Below are 21,841 nucleotides of genomic sequence, written 5' to 3'. Positions count from 1 at the left end.
GAGACATTAAACCACTGGACAATTCCCGTTTCACACTCTGTGTTTATATACTGTATTCTCTAAATGGCTCTAATATATCTACTTCTGTACATATCATTTCATATCAATTTCTTCTGTAAATTAATCTGGTGTATATACATAGATTACATGTGGATTACTGTTACAGTGCTATTTGGGGTTTTAATTGGGTTCGTTACGACACTATTTATTTATTTGGATTATTTGTGTACTTGTTTCACATTTTACCGCATTTAGGAGCTAGTAACATAAGCATTTCACTGCACCTGCTATAACATTTGCTAAACTGTGTACCCAACCAATAAACATTGATTTGATTTTGATTCGATTTTGAAATAAATGACCCTGGTTGTTTCCTCCTCCAGGCTTGTAATACTGTAATTTACCTTGAAAGAGATTACCGGCATCTAACAATGCTGATGGTGCTCCAGACACATTAGACACCACATGTGAACTCCCTACCAGCATATGGTAGTTCTAGCTAGCAGGAAGTGACACAAGGAAATGGTGAGATGTTGCCTTGAACAATGGGAACATGGGAGATTCTCATACAGTTGAATGATACATTTTTGGATCTAAACCTGAACAGTTCTGAAACTAAAGCTATTTGTGGCGTCCTCGTACTGGAAAGAGGTGAAAAACAGGAGGAAGATATTGATTGTTTCCATGAACTTATCTTACTCATCAACAGACAAGAATATTGTAAGATTACCAGAGAGGATAATGACTAATTTTGAAATTATAATAAGAATAAATAAGGGAAAATAGGCCTGTGGTCTATAGTATGTTGAAGTAGTTCTACAGGTGGCTACAGCTAGCCACTGTATGCTATTCTGCATATTTCCTCAGGCTAAATAAAATCACCATTGTGTCTTTAGCAGGGGCCTTGGAAAGTATGGCGCTTTAGAATGCGGAAACGCTGGAACTCACGTCAGTAAGGTTCCATTCTCAAGCCGCACTGCCAAGCTGGCAAGAGGGAGAGGATTATCCTTCCTGGAATTTATGAGAGCTGACAGCGAGGGTCCACACATGACTTAAGACTGTCATTTTTTCTCTTTTTTTCTTGGAATTAGTTTCACTTCATAGAATCCGTTTTGATACAGAATCTGTTTTATGAATGGAACAAGTCCGCTGTTTTTTCCAGTATACCTGTCAGATTAAGATCGTCTGCCTCATAAATAACATTACAGAACCCTGACAATAGAGTCTAATTGTGACGTGCTTATAGGTTCTTTTTCTATAGTGATTGTATGCTCCGTTCCATAGAGGTCTTACTCTACCCTCTGTCAAATATGTTTAGCGGTTCAATTAAAACATTGTTTTCTGTAAAAAAATATATATCCAATCAACACAGTGCCATTGAGAGTTCACATTCACTGCACCACATTCATCCAGGACTTCGGATCATAAGCGTGTGACCCAACTTATTTTGTTGTTTGTTTTCAGTCCTGGGTGAAGTAGTACTAATCAGACGGTAATCCCCAGAAATGTCCATCTATATTTGGGTTGGCCCAGAGAGGTCTCTCTCTCCCTCTGTCAGCATGCTGTGGAGCGGATGGGGCCATGGAGAGCAGCCCCTTGTCTGTCTGCTTGCTTCCAGCCAGCCCTGTACCCACCGTCCCCGGGCTTCTCTTAGCCCTGCACTCTGGGATAGGAACAGGGACAATAACGAGCTGGTTTGTTTGGTTAGCGGTGCAGAGCGCCATGTGAAAAGTTTAATTGCCCAGGTCTGGGGATTACTGTGAGGGGGGAGGGGGAGTTGAATCGGAGAGAGAGAGAGAGAGAGGGGAGCTTTAGGGCCCAGTCAGAAGCAAGCATATGGTTTCAATTAGGCTCCTCTTCCTCCTCCTCCTCCTCCTCCTGCTTTTCCTCCTCCTGCTCCTGCTCTCCTCCACCTCTCCCCCTCCTCCTGCTTTTCCTCCTCCTGCTCTCCTCTACCTCTCCCTGACCAAATTCTGCAGTCTGTCGACTGAGGTAGCAGCAGTAAATCTCCTTCCCCCTCCCCCTCCTTTCTCAGCGCTTATTATTACGAGTAGCTTTAAGTCAGGCTGATTTCCCCAGGAGTCCTGTGGTTCTGTCTAAACGGGCCCCAGTCTAAAGGCATAACTCCAACACAGCTCCTCCCCCCTGGCTAGGCACACAGGCTCAGCATCCAGTCACCCAGAACCAAGGGCCATGCTTGGCCACCATTGTAAAACAGGTCAGTGAAATCTAATGACGGTCTAAATTTACGAGCAGACAGAACTGCTTCTCATAAATACTGCTTTCTCCAAGTCTTTATTTTTTTTTTAGTCGTAGTCAAGACTCAAAGAATGTGAGAGTATTTCATAGATTACCTTCTGACAAAAATGTTTTTTTTTTCTTCAGCAGTCATTCCCGTTTTGGAACTCTATGTGAGAGACTCAACGAGTGACTGGTCATAATATAGCAACGTTAGGTTTGATTGCGTTAGTTTGAAAAACAAGATAAGGTTACTAAGTGATTTATCTGGTAATTAGATATGATTTAACAAAGCACACACTCTATGTGGAAGGAACTCTTTGTGGAAGGAGTGTCACCAGTCGCTACAGTTTCCATTAAATATATTTTATGTGTGCTGTTTTAAAAACACCACTTCAGACCGGCATAGGTACGATAAATCAGTTTAATGGGACAGTCTGCTTACTGTGATTTATTTAATGAAAATAATGGTAGCCTCCATACATACCTAAGAGCAACTTGAAAGCACTTACAGGTCCTGAATGTTACCAAACTGGCACTTTTAAAAGCTATTCACCAGATGTACTGCCTTGTAAATCTGCCATTCACTGAAAGCAAATACTGTATCTATTTGCTGCAGACACAAGGCCTACAGTGCACATTATGGAAAAGTGTGCCATCTAAAGTAGTCTCAGCGCTCAACTGAGACAGAAACACGCAACAAATGCGTGCCAAGCAGGGCTGGCTTTATGGGGAAACCTTAGGGGGCCCATCCTTCCAAATAAAATTTTGAAATATGGATCAGAAATATGGACAGAATGACACATCAAGCATCTGAGCAAATTGAACAGCGCCCCTCCATCTCAGAATGTGTAGACCATGTATGTGATGATGTTTGGACAAAAATAGTATGGCATGTCGTACTCTTTAGCCAGACAGCATCAGATACATGGGCTACATGTACAGTAGTAAAACAGAGGGGCGATGTTTTGCTCGCTTGGATGCTTTCTTCAGTGAGATCATTTCAGCAGAGAGGAAGCGGGAGGGTTCGCTCTCACCCAAATCTATCCAGAATGAGCCCAATGCATTTCTATGGGCTTTACATGCAGACCTAAGCTTGCCCGCCTGCCTTCCCGCCTTTGGGACAACGACTCCCATTGTTAGGGCAGAGACATGAGAAACTCGTCATTATATATAGATCTCTGGTTTCAGGGCAGCCACTTGCGAATTGGAAAGGAACGTTGATATGTGCACCCAGCACTGTTCAGATCATGGCTTACCCTACAGTGAATTCATATTTTGACAAAAATGATATAATTACTCCTGTTTAATTAAAATCATCAAAAATACTTGGCCAGACAACATGACATAGCCACAGAGAATCATTAGCTTCTTTAAAACAAATAGCTGTGGATAGTTCCACAAACGCATAGGCCCATGGAGCCAGCATGGCAATAGTCCTAGCTGATTATTTGCGACTGTCAGTGAAAAGCATCTAAGATAATGTGTCTTGAGTATAATTTTGGCGAAGATATGCCGCAGCTCTCCAGATTTCATGCACTCAGCTCTCAAGAATGCGCTCAGTCGTCTCCCACCAATTCGTGCCCCTTCATTGTTTTGTTGTGTGAATTGTTTGCCCTTTGAGTGTTTAGTAGGCCTATGAAGTGTACTTAATCCCTTCATTTGGTGGTTTACAATTCTGTTAATTAGGCTACAGTCAATTACCGTTCTCATTCTTGGAATGGAAACGTTGTTTGCGGAGTTCACAACCTGCTACACTTGTGAGAAACACGTTTTGGTTTATTTCATAAACGTAATTTACGAGTTTTGTCAATTTTTTCATTGTCTTTTGTTTGGAGTGCTCCATGTGAGCAATGAGCATGTCTCTGGTTTCTCTGTCCTGATAATATTGAGGGAGCGCTCGCCTGAGCACACATAGAAGTAGCCTACCTGCCCTGCGCACAAATGTAGGAAGGTGCCCATTTGGGGACGTCAGCAGCTACTCTTCATGGAGTCCAGCAAAATTAAGGCAGTTGTAAATTTTTTAAAACATTACCATAAATTCACAACAGATTTCACAACATGTTAAGTGTGTGCCCTCAGGCCCCTACTCTACTACCACATATCCACAACACAAAATCCATGTGTATGCGTGTGTCTGTGCCTATGTTTTGTCTTGCTTCACAGTCCCCGCTGTTCCATGAGGTGTATTAAAAAAATATATGTTATTATTTTGTACTTTATAACCCTTTTTCTCCCCAGTTGGTAGTTAGTCTTGTCCCATCGCTGAAATTCCCGTACGGACTCGGGAAAGGCTAAGGTCGAGAGCCGTGCGTCCTCCAAAACACAACCATACCAAGCTGCACTGCTTCTTGAAACAATGCTTGCTTAACCCGAAAGCCAGCCGCACCAATGTGTCAGAGGAAACGTACAATTGTAAATAAGAGATTGTTCTTAACTGACTTGTCTAGTTAAATAAAGGTAAAAAAAAATGTATTTACATCAACAACATAGGAATTGCTACAAAACTTATTGTATAACCTTGTATAACCAACTTTTGGATCTTTGGTTTTCCTAAGATACTATATTGTGATCAATATATAAAATGGATTTGGATACTGCTTTCAATCAAATTTCTGCAGAATTAGTAAATGTGATCAATACATGTTGATGATTTCATTGCGGTGCTGTTTGTAACTACCCTGGTAGGTTGATTGAAAACCTGAAACAGGTTACAGGCACTAGTTAAAGTTTGAAGCTTTCTCTTGAGTGGGCAGCCTGATAAAAGCTAGTCAATATTTAAATCACCCAGAAAATATACCTCTCTATTGATATCACATACAAGCCTTTCACACATGTTATCCAGATACTGAGTGTCAGCACTTGGGGGTCTATAGCAGCATCCCACCAGAATGGGCTTTAGGTGAGGCAGGTGAACCTGTAGCCATTTTCCTTCAACGGTATTTAACATTAGATCCTCTCTAATCTTTACAGGAATGTGGTTCTGAATATAAACAGCCACACCTCCACCACTGGCATTTCTGTATTTTCTGTAGATCTCATAACCATGTATTGCTACCACTGTATCATCAAAGGTGTTATCTAAGTGAGTTTCAGATATTGTCAGAATATGAATGTCATCTGTTACTAGCAAATGATTGATTTCATGAACTTGTTTCTTAAGCTACATATGTTAACATGGGCAATTTGTAATACTTTTCTGGGTTTCTTAATCACTTTTCTTGCTTTACTGAGAGGCTTAGCAGAGGTAGACATGCACAGGCTATTTATGTTAGTGCAGGGGGAGCTGCACACAGTGGACTTCCTGCTATGGCACACCACCTCCATGCTAACAATATAACTCTGGTTCATAGGCATATGATTATGAGCTGCTCCTCATAATGTAATTCGACCCCACATGAACCATGACAGCATCAGCCCCCAGTGACTGACGCATAGCCTCAGGAAGCAACCTGTTGATATCATTAACTTTTGTCCCAGGAAAACACAAAGGTACAGGTATATGCCTCACTATCGAACTCCCTATCACAATAGCCAGAATGATCTGGCCTCTCCCGTGTCTCGAAGCTGATTACGAGGCCAGAGCCACAGAACTCACCTGAGAAGAAGGCTGCTGAGATGCCGGCTGCGTGCAGGCCACAACAGCCAAAGGGACAGAGCTCTGAACCAGAGAGCACGGCCCAGCGGAGGGGGGCCACGGTGGTCCAGGCTGTGCCCAGGCAATTGATTGACTAGGATAGGGAGAGGTAGCTGAAAGGATATCCACAGCCATGGAGTGAACACCCAAGTCCCTGGCAGAAGACAGCTGGTACAGGTGCTCAAAGCGATTTGAAAGTCTTAAGTCCGGACACGGGGAAGAAGGCAGGCGCGCCAAGAATGATTCTTCTTCTTCGTTCTGGTTCCAACACGCATCAATTTACGCTCACCTGGAGTCGAACAATGAGCAACCATTTTCTGGTTCAAGCTAATGGAGGAATGCAGTAGCGGAAAAGATGCCGATATTCTCATGGAATCCTTATTACCTTCCAGGTGCTTGGTCAAATGTTTATTTTTTCTTCATGAAGAGTAATAATTATTTCTTTAGCTGCATCAAGATCAATACATTTTTCACAAATGAAGGTATCCATCGGACCTTTCCCCGTGACGACAGGTCGCTTGCTGTTCCTTGCTACACACCGGCCGGCTGCGTGTTAGCATTTGGTGTAGCCTCTCAGAGCTGTGTCGGGAGTGTATGTAGTCTTGGGGGATACAAAACATACAGTTACAGTATGTACTGGCCAACGATTGGAGTCACACTCACACGCTGGAAGTAAGGACTTAGTTCAATAGTAGTTCTATAGAGACCGTTGTATGAGTTGAGCTCTTGGTAGCCTGGCTCGGTTGTTGGTATCCAGGTACGAAAGCGTCCGGGGTGAAAAAGTTGAATGGAAAAAGTTGAGCGTGGAAAAAACTAAGACGTTGGTAAATGTGTTAAATGAAGAGTTTTGATTGGACCGTTAACAGTAACAAACTAAGTTTGGCAGATAGCCAAGTCGCAACAAACAGCACAGCAGCATGATAATGCGGAGGTGTGACCTTTTCCCACGTGAGACAGTAAGCTCTATAACATGCTTCGTCATTCCAACAGAAACACGTGCAAAAACAGAGTCATTTTTGGGGCTTCTGAGGCTTGTGGGCGCCCTAGATCAAAGCAGAGAATGACATCGTGTTCGTAAGAGTCTCAACATTCAATAGAATGGTCATAATACTTTGTAGCCCAAACCATTCGGACACTACAGGCAGAAGTTAGCAGAAGAGGCTGTACCGACTTTAGACAAGTCTTGTGAGGCTTGTAGGGATCCTAGAACAAAACGGAGAATGCCATCGTGTTCATAAGAGTCTCATATTTCAATGGTGTCCATAAAACTTTGTAGACTGTTTGAACGCTACGGGTGTTTTTGTGAGAAGATAGATTTTCAGGAAGTTTCATGGTCTGACAAACACTACTCTAGCTCTGCCACCTTTCATTGCGGATGCGGAAGGGCAATATCGGCGGATGCGGAGGATTGAAATGCAGCCATTTGCAGAAAAGTCATTAAATACCTGAACATGTTTCCCTTGCAGAAAAACAGCTGTCTGTCCAGAGCTCACTGGCGAGAGAACTAGAATACAGGGCCCAGAATACAGTTCCATTTCCTTAGCCGCCAATGGGATCACGGTTTATCAATGTGTCTATATGGCAGAGGTTGGTGCTCTCACATTAGTTTAAGTTTTACTTTTAGATTTGTATCATTTTAATTCAGATTCTTCTGACTAACCACATGACGACGACTTTGAAAAATGAAAAAGTTGTTATTGAAACGAAAATGCACATGTGAAAACCATAATTGGCACGCAGATTGGTAGAAATGGTAGTATACGTTGTAAGCTTTCCCAAACTTGAAACTCCGCCTATGGTATTTAAAAAATGTGTGCACAAGCAAGCGCATGCACACATGGGAAGTCCAGTGAAGAAAACATGCCCCCTATGGAAATCAAATAGCCGTCCAACTGATTCGTTCTGGCGCCGGCCCTTGTGCCAAGGATTTGAAGCCGGCTTTTCTCTCTACCTCTCCCTAGCTCCATCTGTTCATGTGAAAACGACCACTCTACTGTAAATAGGCAACATCAAAACGTTTGTGTTCATTTTTCCGTGCTTGACACAGCAAATCATCACTGATGTTATCTGCACTCACTCTCATTAGGGTATGGTATAGCCAAGGTGTTTGCCAAGCCTTTCAGCAGTCCTGTCCCTCTTCCCCTTGGTGATCTGAGGGCTCTGTGGCTTCTATTGTAACTGTTTGAAGGAGGCGCTGGAATCCATCCACCCGTCGTAAAAAGGCCAAGTTTACTGTCGCTGCAGGAACACTTGGTAATACAATACACTCAAATGTTTGCTCGGCCTCTCTTTTACTGTTGTTGCCGAGAGGGGACACGGCTTGGAGTTATGGACCAAGCCCAGGGTTGGCGAAGCAGCTTGGGGTAGGGCTGTGGGGTGTGGGATCAAGGGCTCAGCAGAGTGGTGATTAGCGATGGCCCAGGCATGGGTGGTCTGGGCCAGGGAACAAAGACCAGGCCATCTGCTGCCTGCCTGCCTGGAGAGTCTGTGAACCTCCGCTTCCTGGGGCCAACCACTCAAACTAACCCAACACTCAATGTGCACACACAGGTTAATCAACAGGCTAGCTGTGAGGGATGACAACTTTGTCTCCAGTACTCTCATTGCACAACCGTTAAACAAGTCACTCCAGTTTAGATTACATATTTACAGAGGATCTAAGATTGTGTGCAGCCCACAACAGCCTTTAAGTCACTATATTTTGGATGACAGTCATACCACTAAAACCAGCCATTAGAAAAGTGATGACGTAAACAAAATGTTGCAACCCATCCTTATCTGTGGCTTGGCTGGAGAAATGACCACGCATGTCACACGCAATATCAGTGTAGTTCATGGAAGTCTGCAGTTCATATTTGGTTACGTCATTGGATAGCTGACACAGGTCCATGCAAAATGTTTTTGCCTCTGTGCCAACAGTCACCTTAATGTTGCCATGAATAGACTATGACAACGACATAGAAGTGCATTGGGAATAACCATACTTTTCTTAATGACTCCTCTGCTCTTTCCTTCTCTAGAATTTCCGACCCATTAGCACTGGACCAATGACCAGTGGTTACAGCAGCAGCTACAGCAGGGGGAGCAACAGCAGCGGTTACAGCCGAAAACCCTCCTACACTCCCGAGCTGCCGCACCTCAACAACGGCACCTCCAAGCAGTCCAACCATGCGCAGTACAACAACCCAGCCAGCCTGTACGTACACAACAACGGCAGCAACGGAGACAGAGACAGGGTCTTGCCAAAACAAATGAGCGGCCTGAGCCTAGGGTCTCCTCACAGGTAAGGCATGTGGAGTGGAAAATCCATTTGTTATCGCGTGGTCTCTCGGATGTGTGATAAATGTGTGTGTTCTCCTAGGCTACAACCTACAGCGCCCAGAGATGTCCTCTGGGCCCTGCTGTTTGTGCTGACTGCACACGTTTCCCCCTCCCAAGCCCTCCCAGGGCCTCACAGTGAAGTTTACCTTGTAGGGTCCCTCCAGAGTGGAGGAAGACCAAGTGCACTGTATCTTGACAGGATCAGAAAATATAGATCAGCCGTGCTGATATTCACAGAGCAGTGCTTAATGTTATGCACTATTGGCATAATGGAGCTTGAGGATTCTTTCTGGTGGGTTTTGTGGAAAGACTGTGAACAGCAAATGGGGTCTATCTCCTGTTTGGACTAGGAATACCAAGGTGGAATGGATGAACCTGCAGCATAGTTTACTTCAATGGAAAAAAAGGTCCGGAGACTACAGTCATTTCAAGATATTCTGGTAGATGCACCATGTCAATGTGAATATGTCAGTGTGAATATGTCAATGTGAATATGTCAGTGTGAATATGTCAATGTGAATATGTCATTGTGAATATGTCAGTGTGAATATGTCAGTGTGAATATGTCAGTGTGAATATGTCAGTGTGAATATGTCAGTGTGAATATGTCAGTGTGAATATGTCAGTGTGAATATGTGTGAGGACCACATTGGAAATAAGTGTTGTATCATGTTTTCATGTGTTGTACTCTAGATCTCAGTACTACTGACTAGGCATCCCCTTTTCCCTTTCCCTTCTTTAAACTGCATTTGTTTTACCCCCAAATCAAGTCACAGCATTCACAAATTAAATCAATGAACAGCGCAGCTGTTGGTCACACGGAATTCAAACTGAAAACAACTTTATTTGTTTGTCTTCGTCTCTTTCAGCCCTGAGCCTCCGATGCGTTCTCCTATGGGCCGTAATGGAAACGGTCATAGTTTTGAAGTCACCACAGAGTCAGATGTGTACAAGATGCTGCAAGACACAGAGGAGCCAGTCTCCGCACCCAAACAATCCGGCTCCTTCAAATACCTACAAGGCATATTGGAGGCAGAGGATGGAGGTACCCTTATTTGTTGCTCTATACGAGTCTCCATTCACCCAACAGTTTACCTAAACAACATGCTTGTTTATGTATGCTAAATATATGTTTGTATATTTGAGCTAAATAGTTTTCTTCTGCAAGTGGAGCGTGTGATGTTTTCCAGCCACATGACTGTGTGTGCACTGTAGCACGTGTTGTCCCTGAGAGGAGAGGGAGCGTTGGCATAGTTTTCCTTTTATAGGCCGAGAGAGGTGGAAGTCAAATGATAAAGGGGGGGGGGGGGAGAAAGTTTACCGCAACAGCCTTATGAAAGACAATAAAACCGAGAAATATGACTTCCTGGTGTTTCTTTCAAACTTTTTTCACCGTTTTCCTTAGAAGTAATGTGTTGTTTTCGTCAGGGTCGTGGCCAGATCTCACCTCTTCAAGGAGAACCCAAACAGACAGGCTTATCCCCAGGAACAAGTCATGCTGTCTGTTGGGGATCATTGAGATGGTTTTGTATCAACACCAGTGCCCTGTTATTCTTTGAATTTGGTGCTAGTCACTTGCAGGTGTGAAAAGGGATTAAGGAAGAGCAAAAAGTCAACGGTTTTAACAGAATTAGATTCATCGGCACCGATTCCCTCCTGCACAGTTGTTATTTTTTTCACGACCGCAAAAGGCGTCATGGACACTGGGTTTAAGCTTCTGGTGCGATGCTTACACACCTTGGGGCTTATACAAGACTCGCCCTAAAGCTCTGTCTGCCTGTTTCTGGTTGTTGCTCTCCGTCTGTGGGAATGCTTGCATTATCTTCTGCTGAAGGAGTTTTTTTCTCTTTCTCAGCTCAGCTTTGACATTTAGACGGAGAGGGGCATTTGACTGCATGTGATATTGTCAATCCTCATCCTTTAAAAGGAAGACGCTCTTGTTTTGAAAATGTCGGCATCCCTGGGATTTCAATGGAGCGCAAACATGAGGCGCTGTTATGATATAGCCCCACAGGCACTGATTTGACCATCTGTGGTGTCAGACAGTGCGAAGGTGAAAACAAGAGGAGAGGAGACGTTTGCATGATGAGATTCCCAGCTTATTATTACACTGAACTCCCCAGCTATACCAATCACTGAAGAATCCACCACTTATAGTGGTCAAAGATACTGTCGAAGACAGAAATCGGAGGGAAGCGATCATGTATTTACAATGTGCTTTACTTTTGAGGATGAGCAGATGTGATGAGCACATTGTACTGCCTGTAGTTGAACCAACTGTAAGAAAATGAGAAATAAAGACAAGGTTACAGCATGTTTATTTTGTTTGTCTGTTTATTCAGAAATGTGACCCCCAATAGCCATTGTGGGTAGCTATCTGTTTTATAAAAAGCTGCTCTAATAACTAAGATAAATGGGTGGAAACTCCCTTTTTAGTACAGATTAGGGGGATCACTTGCTATGACCTTTATTAATATAGACTTGTCAGTAGTCTTTGTGAATGAAGCTAGTTTAGCCTACTCAAATACCCGGCTCAAAAAGAGAAGGATGCTATGTTTAGCTAGCTGGTTATGGCTATCCAACACGGGAACTCTTCCACGTTAAGGTAAGCTTTTGGTTTTATTAATTTATTGCCACCGGGCCCCTCCGGTGTAACTGCTAAATTGTTTGCTACTAACTGTACACTGTACAGCATGATTGTAACGTGTTTACTAACGCATTAGTTCTAATAGGTATGTTGACAACGATGTAAGCTGTTTGTAGTATTTACCGATTACGATATGAAGGTTTGGCTTGGAAAGGTTTTCTCACCTGGTCACAGACAGCTGATGTGTTGTGCACAAATCAATTTGTATTTGTCACACGTGCCGAATACAACAGGTGTAGATCGTAGCGTGAAATGCATACTTACAAGCCCTTAACAAACATCAAAATAAGAGATAAGGAAATATTTAGTAAATGAACGAAAATAAATAAACATACACAATAAAAAATAACAATGACAAGGCTATATACTGTGGGTACCGGTGCCGAGTCAGTGTGCGGGGATATAGGTTAGTCAAGGTAATTTAAGTTATGTGTATAGGTAGGTAGAGGTAAACTGACTATGTGTCCATAAAAAACAGTGAGTAGCAGCAGTGTAAAAATAAAAGGGGGCGTCAATACAAATATTCCGGTTGGCCATTTGATTAATTGTTCAGCAGTCTTACGTCTTGGGAGTAGAAGCTGTTAAGGAGCCTTTTGGGCCTAGACTTGGTGTTCTGTCACAACTTGCCGTATGGTAGCAGAGAGAACCGTCTATGACTTGGGTGGCGGGAGTCATTGACAATCTTTTAGGCCTTCCCCTGACACTGCCTAGTATAGAGGTCCTGGGTGGCAGGAAGCTTGGCCCCAGTGATGTACTGGGCCATATGCACTACCCTCTGTAGTGCCTTATAGTTTGATGTCGAGTATTTGCCATATCAGGCGGTGAAGCAACTTGATGGTGCAGCTGTAAAACTTTTTGAGGATCTGGGAACCTCAGATCTTTTCAGTCTTCTGAGGGGTAATAGGCCTTGTTGTGCCCTCTTCATGACTGTCTTGGTGTGTTAGGACCATGACAGTTTGTTGGTGATGTGGACACAAAGGAACTTAAAGCTCCTGACCCGCTCCACTACAGCGTCATTGATGTGAATGGGGGTGTGTTTGGCCGTCCTCTTCCTGTAGTCCATTATCGTCTCTTTTGTCTTGCTCACATTTATGGAAAGGTTGTTGTCCTGGCACCACAATGTGATCTCCTCCATATACACTGTCTCATCGTTGTCGTTGATCAGGCCTACCACTGTTGTGTCTTCAGCAAACTTAAGGATGGTGCTAGAGTTGTGCTCGGGGAGTACAGGGGGGAAATAAGCACGCACCCCTGAGGGGCCCACGTGTTGAGGAACAGCATGGCAGATGTGTTGTTGCCTACCCTTACCACCTGGGGGCAGCCAGTCAGGAAGTCCAGGATGCAGTTACAGAGCGGGGTGTTTAGTACCAGGGTCTTTAGCTCAGTGATTAGCTTTGTGGGCACTATGGTGTTGAACGCTGGGCTGTAGTCACTGAACAGCATTCTCTCATAGGTATTGCTTTTGTCCAGGTGGGAAAGGGCAGTGTGGAGTGCAATAGAGATTGCATCATCTGTGTATCTATTGGGGTGGTATGTGAATTGGATCTAGTGTTTCCAGGATAATGGTGTTGATGTGAGCCATGACCAGCCTTTCAAAGCACTTCATGGCTATAGACGTGAGTACTATGTTGCGGTAGTCATTTAGGCACGTCACCTTGGCGTTCTTGGGCACAGGCACGTAGTGGTCTGCTTGAAACATGTAGCTATTACATTGTCAGTCAGGGAGAGGTTGAAAATGTCAGTGAAGACACTTGCCTGTTGGTCCACGGATGCTCTGAGTACGCGTCCTGGTAATCTATCTTGCCCCGCGTCCTTGTGAATGTTGACCTGTTTAAAGGTCTTACATCTGCTACGGACAGCATGATCACACAGTCGTCTGGAACAAATGGTGCTCTCATGCATGCATCAGTGTTGCTTGCCTCAAAGCGAGCATAAAAAGCAATTAACCCGTCTGGTAGGCTAGCGTCACTGGGCAGCTCGCAGCTGGGATTCCCTTTGTAGGCTGTAATAGTTTGCAAGCCCTGCCACACCCGATGAGGGTCAGAGACAGTTTAGTAAGATTCAATCTTAGTCTTGTATACAGTTGAAGTTTTGGCAAGTTGGTTAGGATATCTACTTCGTGCATGACACAAGTACTTTTTCCAACAATTGTTTACAGACAGATTAAGTCACTTATAATTCACTGTTTCACAATTCCAGTGGGTCAGAAGTTTACATACACTAAGTTGACTGTGTCTTTAAACAGCTTGGAAAATTCCAGAAAATGATGTCATGGCTTTAGAAGCTTCTGATTGACTCAAATGATTTTAATTAGCCTATTTGAGGTATACATGTGGATGTATTTCAAGGCCTACTTTCAAACTCAGTGCCTCTTTGCTTGACATCATAGAAACATCAAAAGAAATCAGCCAAGACTTCAGAAATAAAATTGTAGACCTCCACAAGTCTGGTTCATCCTTGGGAGCAATTTACAAATGCCTGAAGGTACCACATTCATCTGTACAAACAATAGTACGCAAGTATAAACACCATGGGACCACGCAGCCGTCATACCGCTCAGGAAGGAGATGCGTTCTGTCTCCTAGAGATGAACATACTTTGGTGCGAAAAGTGCAAATCAATCCCAGAACAACAGCAAAGGACCTTGTGAAGATGCTGGAGGAAACAGGTCTAAAAGTACTGTATCTATATCCATAGTAAAACGAGTCCTATATCGACATAACCTGTAAGGCCACTCAGCAAGGAAGAAGCCACTGCTCCATAACCGCCATAAAAAAGCCAGACTATGATTTGCAACTGCACATGGGTACAAAGATTGTACTTTTTGTAGAAATGTCCTCTAGTCTGATGAAACATAAATAGAACTGGTTGGCCATAATGACCATCGTTATGTTTGGAGGAAAAAGGGAGAGGCTTGCAATCCGAAGAACACCTTCCCAACCATGAAGCACGGGGGTTGGCAGCAGCATGTTGTGGGGGTGCTTTGCTGCAGGAGGGACTGGTGCACTTCACAAAATAGATGGCATCATGAGAGTGGAACATTCTGTGGATATATTGAAGCAACATCTCAAGACATCAGTCAGGAAGTTTGGTCGCAAATGGGTCTTCAGGAAGCTTGGTCACAAATGGGTCTTACAAATGGACCAGTGACCCCAAGCATACTTCCAAAGTTGTGGCAAAGTGGCTTAAGGACAACAAGGTATTGGAGTGGTCATCACAAAGCTCTGACCTCAATCCTATAACAAATTTGTGGGCAGAACTGAAAAAGTGTGTGCGAGCAAGTAGGCCTACAAACCTGACTCAGTTACACCAGCTCTGTCAGGAGGAATGGGCCAAAATTCACTCAATTTATTGTGGGAAGCTTGTGGAAGGCTACCCGAAACGTTTGACCCAAGTTAAACAATCTGAAGGTAATGCAGTAACCTGGACTCAACCTGAACGTAGTAAATGTAAATCCGGGACACTCCAGTTAGTATGATCCGCTAAGTTTCGTATGGTATGTATTAATTTGTGGCTGTCCATTAACCATTACCTATGATATTATACAAATTGCAATTATTGCAATATTTTATGAATTTCAAATCGTACAATATGTTACGAATTTGTACAATATGTTAACGAATTTGCAAAAAGTATGATATGTTATGAATTCCATGTTTTTGTCGCTAACATTTACTAGGTGGCTAACATTAGCTAGGCTAGGGGTTAGGGTTAATGGTTAAGGTTAGGGTTAAATTTAGGGCTAGGAGTTCGGTAAAGGGTTAAGGTTACGGGAAGGGTTAGTGTTAGTTGAGAATTATCTGTTAATTGAATGATTAGAATATTCCGCCCTGAAACATATAATTGTATGGAATTGATTAGAATGTATAAAATCATAATCAATAAATGTGTAGTCCTAGTCAGAATTAGGGTAAAACAATATGTCTTTATGGTATTGTATACATAGACTGTCTGAGCTTGGTGCCGACCTGACTAGAGGTTTGGGAGAGAACGGGGAGTACGTCTCAAGGACAAGGTCACTAATCTCTGTCGGCTGGGTAGTGAGGCAGTGTGTGCTTAGCAGGACATTGTGTGCGTCTGTTTGTGTGTGCGTATGTTTGTGTGTATGGTTGTGTGTATGTGTGTGCATATGGTTGTGTGAATGTGTGGGCGTGAGAAGTCAGTATAAAATTAATTGTTTTGTATTCTTGACTTTAGAACGTTCCCGTGAATAAACCTTTTTGACTATTTTAGCTGGGCCTCCGTCTGTTTCATTCGACCAGGATCTTACAAATTCTGGTTTTCGGACTGAGTAATACAATTAAATTGGGTTTATGTACCTTGAGAACAAAATTCTCTTATCAGTTAGCTAACATGCTACAGTGGTTCCTCCTTTAAAAAGTTGCTTCACACTGCGGCACACTCATTCTGTGGCACGTCATTTAATTGTCAGACATTTTTTTCTGTTACTGCAAGTTAATCCTAGTTTGACCACCAGAGGGCATCTTTCAGAAGCGTTTGATAGTATTCCGTATTTGCATTACCAGAGAATGTAAAACTTTTTTTGTAATAACATAGTAGACGGGATTGATTTTTTCAAAAATGGCTTAATTTGATTAATATTACGGTATTTCTCTTCAGAGGAAAAACAAAATGGAATAGGATGGAATAGAAAATATGGCACTGTACAACGTGACAGTCGGGAGTAGGCTACAGGATTGTAAATTGTAAATTGTTTGCCTTCATTAGACAACTTTGTTCCAATATTTCTGTAAATCAGTGATATTTATTTTCATAGTAATTCGTTATGGATCCATAACTAAATCAACATCTGCATTTTGAAAAATTATTTTTTTATCATTATTTTATTAATGAAATGTAGTTGCAAAGTTACTAAAAGTACTAAGTAGTTGTAAAGTTGCTAATGCTAAAGTTGTCCATGATGAGATTCAAACATGCAACCTTTGGGTTGCTAGACATTGCGTTATACGTCTACCCATCCCCCCCGACCAACCACCCTACTTCCATTCTTGCCTTAAGTAAGCATCTGTCTTATGTAACCACACCAAATATAACATATACTAATTTGAGTGTCCCGGAATTACATTTACTATGTTACGTCTAGGCTATGAGACCAGGCTGAATACAGCGATTATTACAGTAAAAATAGACCCCGTTATTACTCCAACCTTTTAAACGGTCAAAGCATTAGTGTTTAAGTGTTGGAGAGATGTAAACTTCTTTGTGCCAGATAGTTCACCAGTGTGATGGGTAGGCCATGCCAGAGGCAGTGGCGTGCTGGGTCAATGGAGCCTGCTGGCACCTCATCACTCCGTGGTTCAGGGAGAGTGTGATTGTGGCACTCTGGTGTGATGATGATCTGCTCCTTAATGTGAAATATTTGCTCTGCCAGGCAGCTGCCTCTCTCTCCTCTCCTAATTGATGTGTTTCTGCTATGTGCCAGGATCTCACATCAGCCCTGGCATCCCTGAAATGTGAATGGAGGGAGATAGATAGAGAGTGAGAGGTAGAGCTATGGAAAGGAAGATAGAGGTATGGGGAGGGGGAGCGATACTGTAGGTAATACAGTACAGAGAGAGAGAGGGGAGGGGAGGGTATGGTAGTGAGAGAAAGAGGTAGAGAGGCTGACAGCATGTGAGCACCACCCTTGCCCTCTGCCTGTATCCCTGCCATGCCCTCTGAGCTTAACACACACCAGTGAAGAGAGTGCTTACTGAGGGGTGATGTCTCTGTTGTGGACAGTAGCTGACCTTGGTGCCTCCTTGAGCCAAGTGTGAACACCATTCATTCTTCATGCTTTCACCCATGGCTGACTGCTGCCTTTCTAGCTTTCATATACTGGTATAGGGTGAAGTTGCCCCTAAATCTTGGGTCAGTTTTGCATTTTATCCAACTTATATTGTAGATTACGATTGGGGGCAGGAAGCTGTACCCAGAGGAAACATCTCCCCGGGGGAACTAAGTTGATTTACAATATCTAAACGTGTCTTAACTGCGCTATATAAGTTTAATAAATAATAATGCTAATTATAAAAATGTGTTTTATTTTTTTTAACTGAGGTGTTATTTTGTGTGTCTGTGTCCACAGGTGTGTCCCCTACTGACATGTCTGGAGTGAGAGGCCTTAGGTCCCCGGACCGATCCCCAGTCCCTAAACTGGGCAGCCCCATCCCCGGCCACATGGGCCCCATGCCCGGCCTACAGAAACTCCCCCAGTGCACGCGCTGTGGCAACGGCATAGTGTAAGTCATAAAAAACAGAGATGACGCTGCACACAAGGAGTGTGTCACAAATAGCAACGCAGTCCCTATACAATGCACTACTTTTGACCATAGACTACAGGTGATACAGGGTGCCATTTGGGATGCTATCTAGTCCTGCTCCAACAGGCCCAAGCTAATAACAGAGAGGGAAATGATCTCCATACATCACTTTGAATGAATAAACCTCTGTGCCACGCCCTCCTCCTCAGGAACCCAGAGATGCCGGTAATCCTCACACTGTTAAAGCACCATGGGTAAACAGCGATGTCATTTGAACAAGAGACTGTTGTGGAGGCTTAGTACCATGGATCTGTTATATAGACTGTTTACACAGGTTTTTTTTAGGCAGGGCACTAAAGCATTTACCTACTGTTATAGGCAGTAGTGGTTAGGATAAAGGCCCGGATACAGGGGATATTCAAATCAACCAATGAGTTCTGGCTGTTGTGAAGCTATGTAATCCTTATTGGTAATGCAAATACCCACATCCATGAATAGAATACTGGTCACTTGAATGCACAGTGACATAGTTAAATAAGAAAATGAATGCTAATCAAATAGCTCTTTATTTACATAACCTTGAAAACCACTAATCTTTGACACGACACTAACAACCTGGTTATGTTCTGTCCGTATAGGGGAACCATCGTGAAGGCCAGAGACAAACTGTACCACACAGAGTGCTTCATGTGTGATGACTGCGGCATGAACCTCAAGCAGAGGGGCTACTTCTTCATCGAGGAGAACTTGTACTGTGAGACCCACGCCATGGCCCGCGTACAGCCTCCTGAGGGATATGACGTGGTCGCCGTCTACCCCAACTCCAAGGTTGAACTGGTCTGAACTTGTCTGACTCTCACACAGTCTCCCCTCAGACATGTGCCTGCAGTCTTATCCACAGCTCCCAGCCCGTATAGATGTGTTCCATTTCCAATACATGTCCAAGCTGTTGCCAGGAAGTATCAGTTTAGAGTTGGATACTAGAGAGTGGGAAAATTTAGTTTCCAGAGGTTTTAAGTCTCTTTAATTCTTTCACACTTACAGCATACTCTTCCTATTTCGGACGGATTAACATTTTTACACCTGCTGAGTAGAAAAAACAACTATGTTTTAATCAACCAATTAACTAAGATTGAGGGCTTTTCTTTCTGTCAAACAGCACTTTTAGATGATGTTGAAACATAAGCAATATTCAACCGAATGACCTCTCACATCTTGGGATGGTTTTCTATTTTTTTTTAACTCTGCCAACTACAATACAGTTAGCGGAATGGAAAAGGGTCAAGCACCTGACTGAGAATGGAATTCATCTTTCACTGCTTCTCATACTGTTACTGCTACAATTAAAGAACCCCAGCTTTATTACATCTGTTGAAGTGCAATCCAGTGCCACATGAGAAAGCCTTTTGTCTCTCCACTGTAGCAGCTTTTTAAAAGCTGTGGGGAGCAAAGACGCAGGACAAGGCCATGGAAAATATTGAAATCAAGCCGGTGAATCTAGAAACATATGGGAATAATATACATTTGTTTAGTGTGTTTTTTTTGGCACATTTTGTTGAAATAGACAGTTGTTGTTGGCTAAGGGAACGTATTTGTCGCTTTTTTTTCTTGTTTGATTTGAACATATATCTAGTCACAGCCAGGTCCACTGAATGAATCACACTTCTACATAGGGGGAGGGAGGGAGGGAGGGAGGGAGGGAGGGAGGGAGGGAGGGAGGGAGGGAGGGAGGGAGGGGGAGGGAGGGAGGGAGGGAGGGAGGGAGGGAGGGAGGGAGGGAGGGAGTTTACAGTACCAGTAAAACGTTTGGATACACCTACTAATTCCACGGTTTTCTTTATTTTTACTATTTTCTACATTGTAGAAAATGAAATAACACATTATTTTGATCTAAAATATCCCAATGCCCCAGGGCAGTGATTGGAGACATTGTTCTATGTACTGTAGGGTGCCGTCTTTCGGATGGGATGTTAAGCAGGTGTCCTGACTCTCTGTGGTCACTAAAGATCCCATGGCACTTATCGTAAGATTAAGGGTGTTAACTCTGGTGTCCTGGGTAAATTCCCAATCTGGCCTTCATACCATCATGGCCACCTAATCATCCCCAGCTTACAATTGGCTCATTCATCTCCTCTCCCCTGTGACTATTCCCCCAGGTCGTTGCTGTAAATGAGAATGTGTTCTCAGTCAACTTACCTGGTAAAATAAGGATTAAATAAATGTAATAGCCTAAAAAGTGTTAAACCAATCAAAATATATTTTATGTAATAGATTCTTCAAAGTAGCCACCCTTTGCATTGATGACAGCTTTGCACACTCTTGGCATTCTCTCAACCAGCTTCATGAGGCAGTCACCTGGAATGCATTTCGATTAACAGGTGTGCCTTGTTAAAAGTTAATTTGTGGAATTCCTTTCCTTTTTAATGTGTTTGAGCCAATCAGTTATGTAGTGACAAGGTAGGGGTGGTATACAGAAGATAGCCCTATTTGGTAAAAGACCAAGTCCATATTGTGGAAAGAACAGCTCCAATAAGCAAAGAGAATAGTCCATCATTAATTTAAGAGATGAAGGTTAATTTCAATAATTTTTTAAGTTTCTTCAAGTGCAGTCACAAAAACCATCAAGCGCTATGATGAAACTGGCTCTCATGAGGACTGCCACAGGAAAGGAGTTACCTATGCTGCAGAGGATATGTTCATTAGAGTTACCTGCCTCAGAAATTAAATGCTTCTCAGAGTTCAAGTAACAGACAAATCTCAACATCAACTGTTCAGAGGAGACTGTGTGAATCAGGCCTTCATGGTCGAATTCCTGCAAAGAAACCCTTACTAAAGGACACCAAGAGACTTGCTTGGGCCAAGAAATACGAGCAATGGGCATTAGACTGGTGGAAATCTGTCCTTTGTTCTGATTAAAGATTTCCATGACTTTGTGACACGCAGGGTAGGTGAATGGATAATCTCAGCATGTGTGGTTCCCACCGTGAAGCATGCAGGAGGAGGTGTGATGGTGTGAGGGTGCTTTGCTAGTAACACTGTCTGTGATCTATTTGTAATTCAAGGCACACTTAACCAGCGTGGCTACCACAGCATTTTGCAGCGATACGCCATCCCGTCTGGTTTGCACTTAGTGGGACTATCATTTGTTTTTCAACAGGACAATGACCCAAAACACACCTCCAGGGTGTGTAAGGGCTATTTGACCAAGGAGAGTGATGGAGTGCTGCATCAAATGACCTGGCCTCTACAAACACCCAACTTCAACCCAATTGAGATGGTTTGGGATGAGTTGGACCGCAGAGTGAAGGAAAAGCAATCAACAAGTGCTCAGCATATGTGGGAGCTCCTTCAAGACTGTTGGAAAAGCATTCCAGGTAAAGCTGGTTGAGAGAATGCCAAAAGTGTGCAATACTGTCATCAAGACAAAGGTATTCTACAATGTTAAAAATATAAAGAAATAAAGAAAAACCCTTGAATAAGAAGGTGTGTCCAAACTTTTGACTGGTACTGTATGTGCTTTTGGAAGTGACAAACATATCTGTGTTAGGAGCAAAAAGTCTCTACCCCTGAAAGTGTTGGATGAATTATGATCACTTACATGTGTCATGCAGCCTTAGGGAGAGCAAACAGTGAACTGAAATAGTTGCATGAAAAGTGCTTTTTTTAATTTGAATGAAAAACTCAATCTCAAAGTGCTTGTTATTTCGATATCCACCGTGACCCTAATGTTTAGCT

At 43.1% G+C, this 21,841-nt stretch overlaps 1 protein-coding gene across 1 annotated transcript in view; it reads left to right on the top strand.

The window, feature by feature from the left end:
- LOC112258103 (PDZ and LIM domain protein 4-like) overlaps positions 1-19,473 on the top strand; it is a 61,515-nt gene extending 42,042 nt beyond the window's left edge. Inside the window, exons 4-7 of the mRNA XM_024432222.2 lie at positions 8,896-9,158; positions 10,066-10,241; positions 17,932-18,085; positions 18,745-19,473. Coding sequence (XP_024287990.1) covers positions 8,896-9,158; positions 10,066-10,241; positions 17,932-18,085; positions 18,745-18,949 — 798 coding nt within the window. The 3' untranslated portion in view covers positions 18,950-19,473. The remainder of the gene's footprint in view (positions 1-8,895; positions 9,159-10,065; positions 10,242-17,931; positions 18,086-18,744) is intronic.
- Positions 19,474-21,841: the final 2,368 nt, after the last annotated feature.

The sequence above is a fragment of the Oncorhynchus tshawytscha genome, linkage group LG09, assembly GCF_018296145.1.
Source record: "Oncorhynchus tshawytscha isolate Ot180627B linkage group LG09, Otsh_v2.0, whole genome shotgun sequence".
Classification (NCBI taxonomy): Eukaryota; Metazoa; Chordata; class Actinopteri; order Salmoniformes; family Salmonidae; genus Oncorhynchus; species Oncorhynchus tshawytscha.
This window is presented reverse-complemented; position numbering and strand designations above follow the sequence as displayed.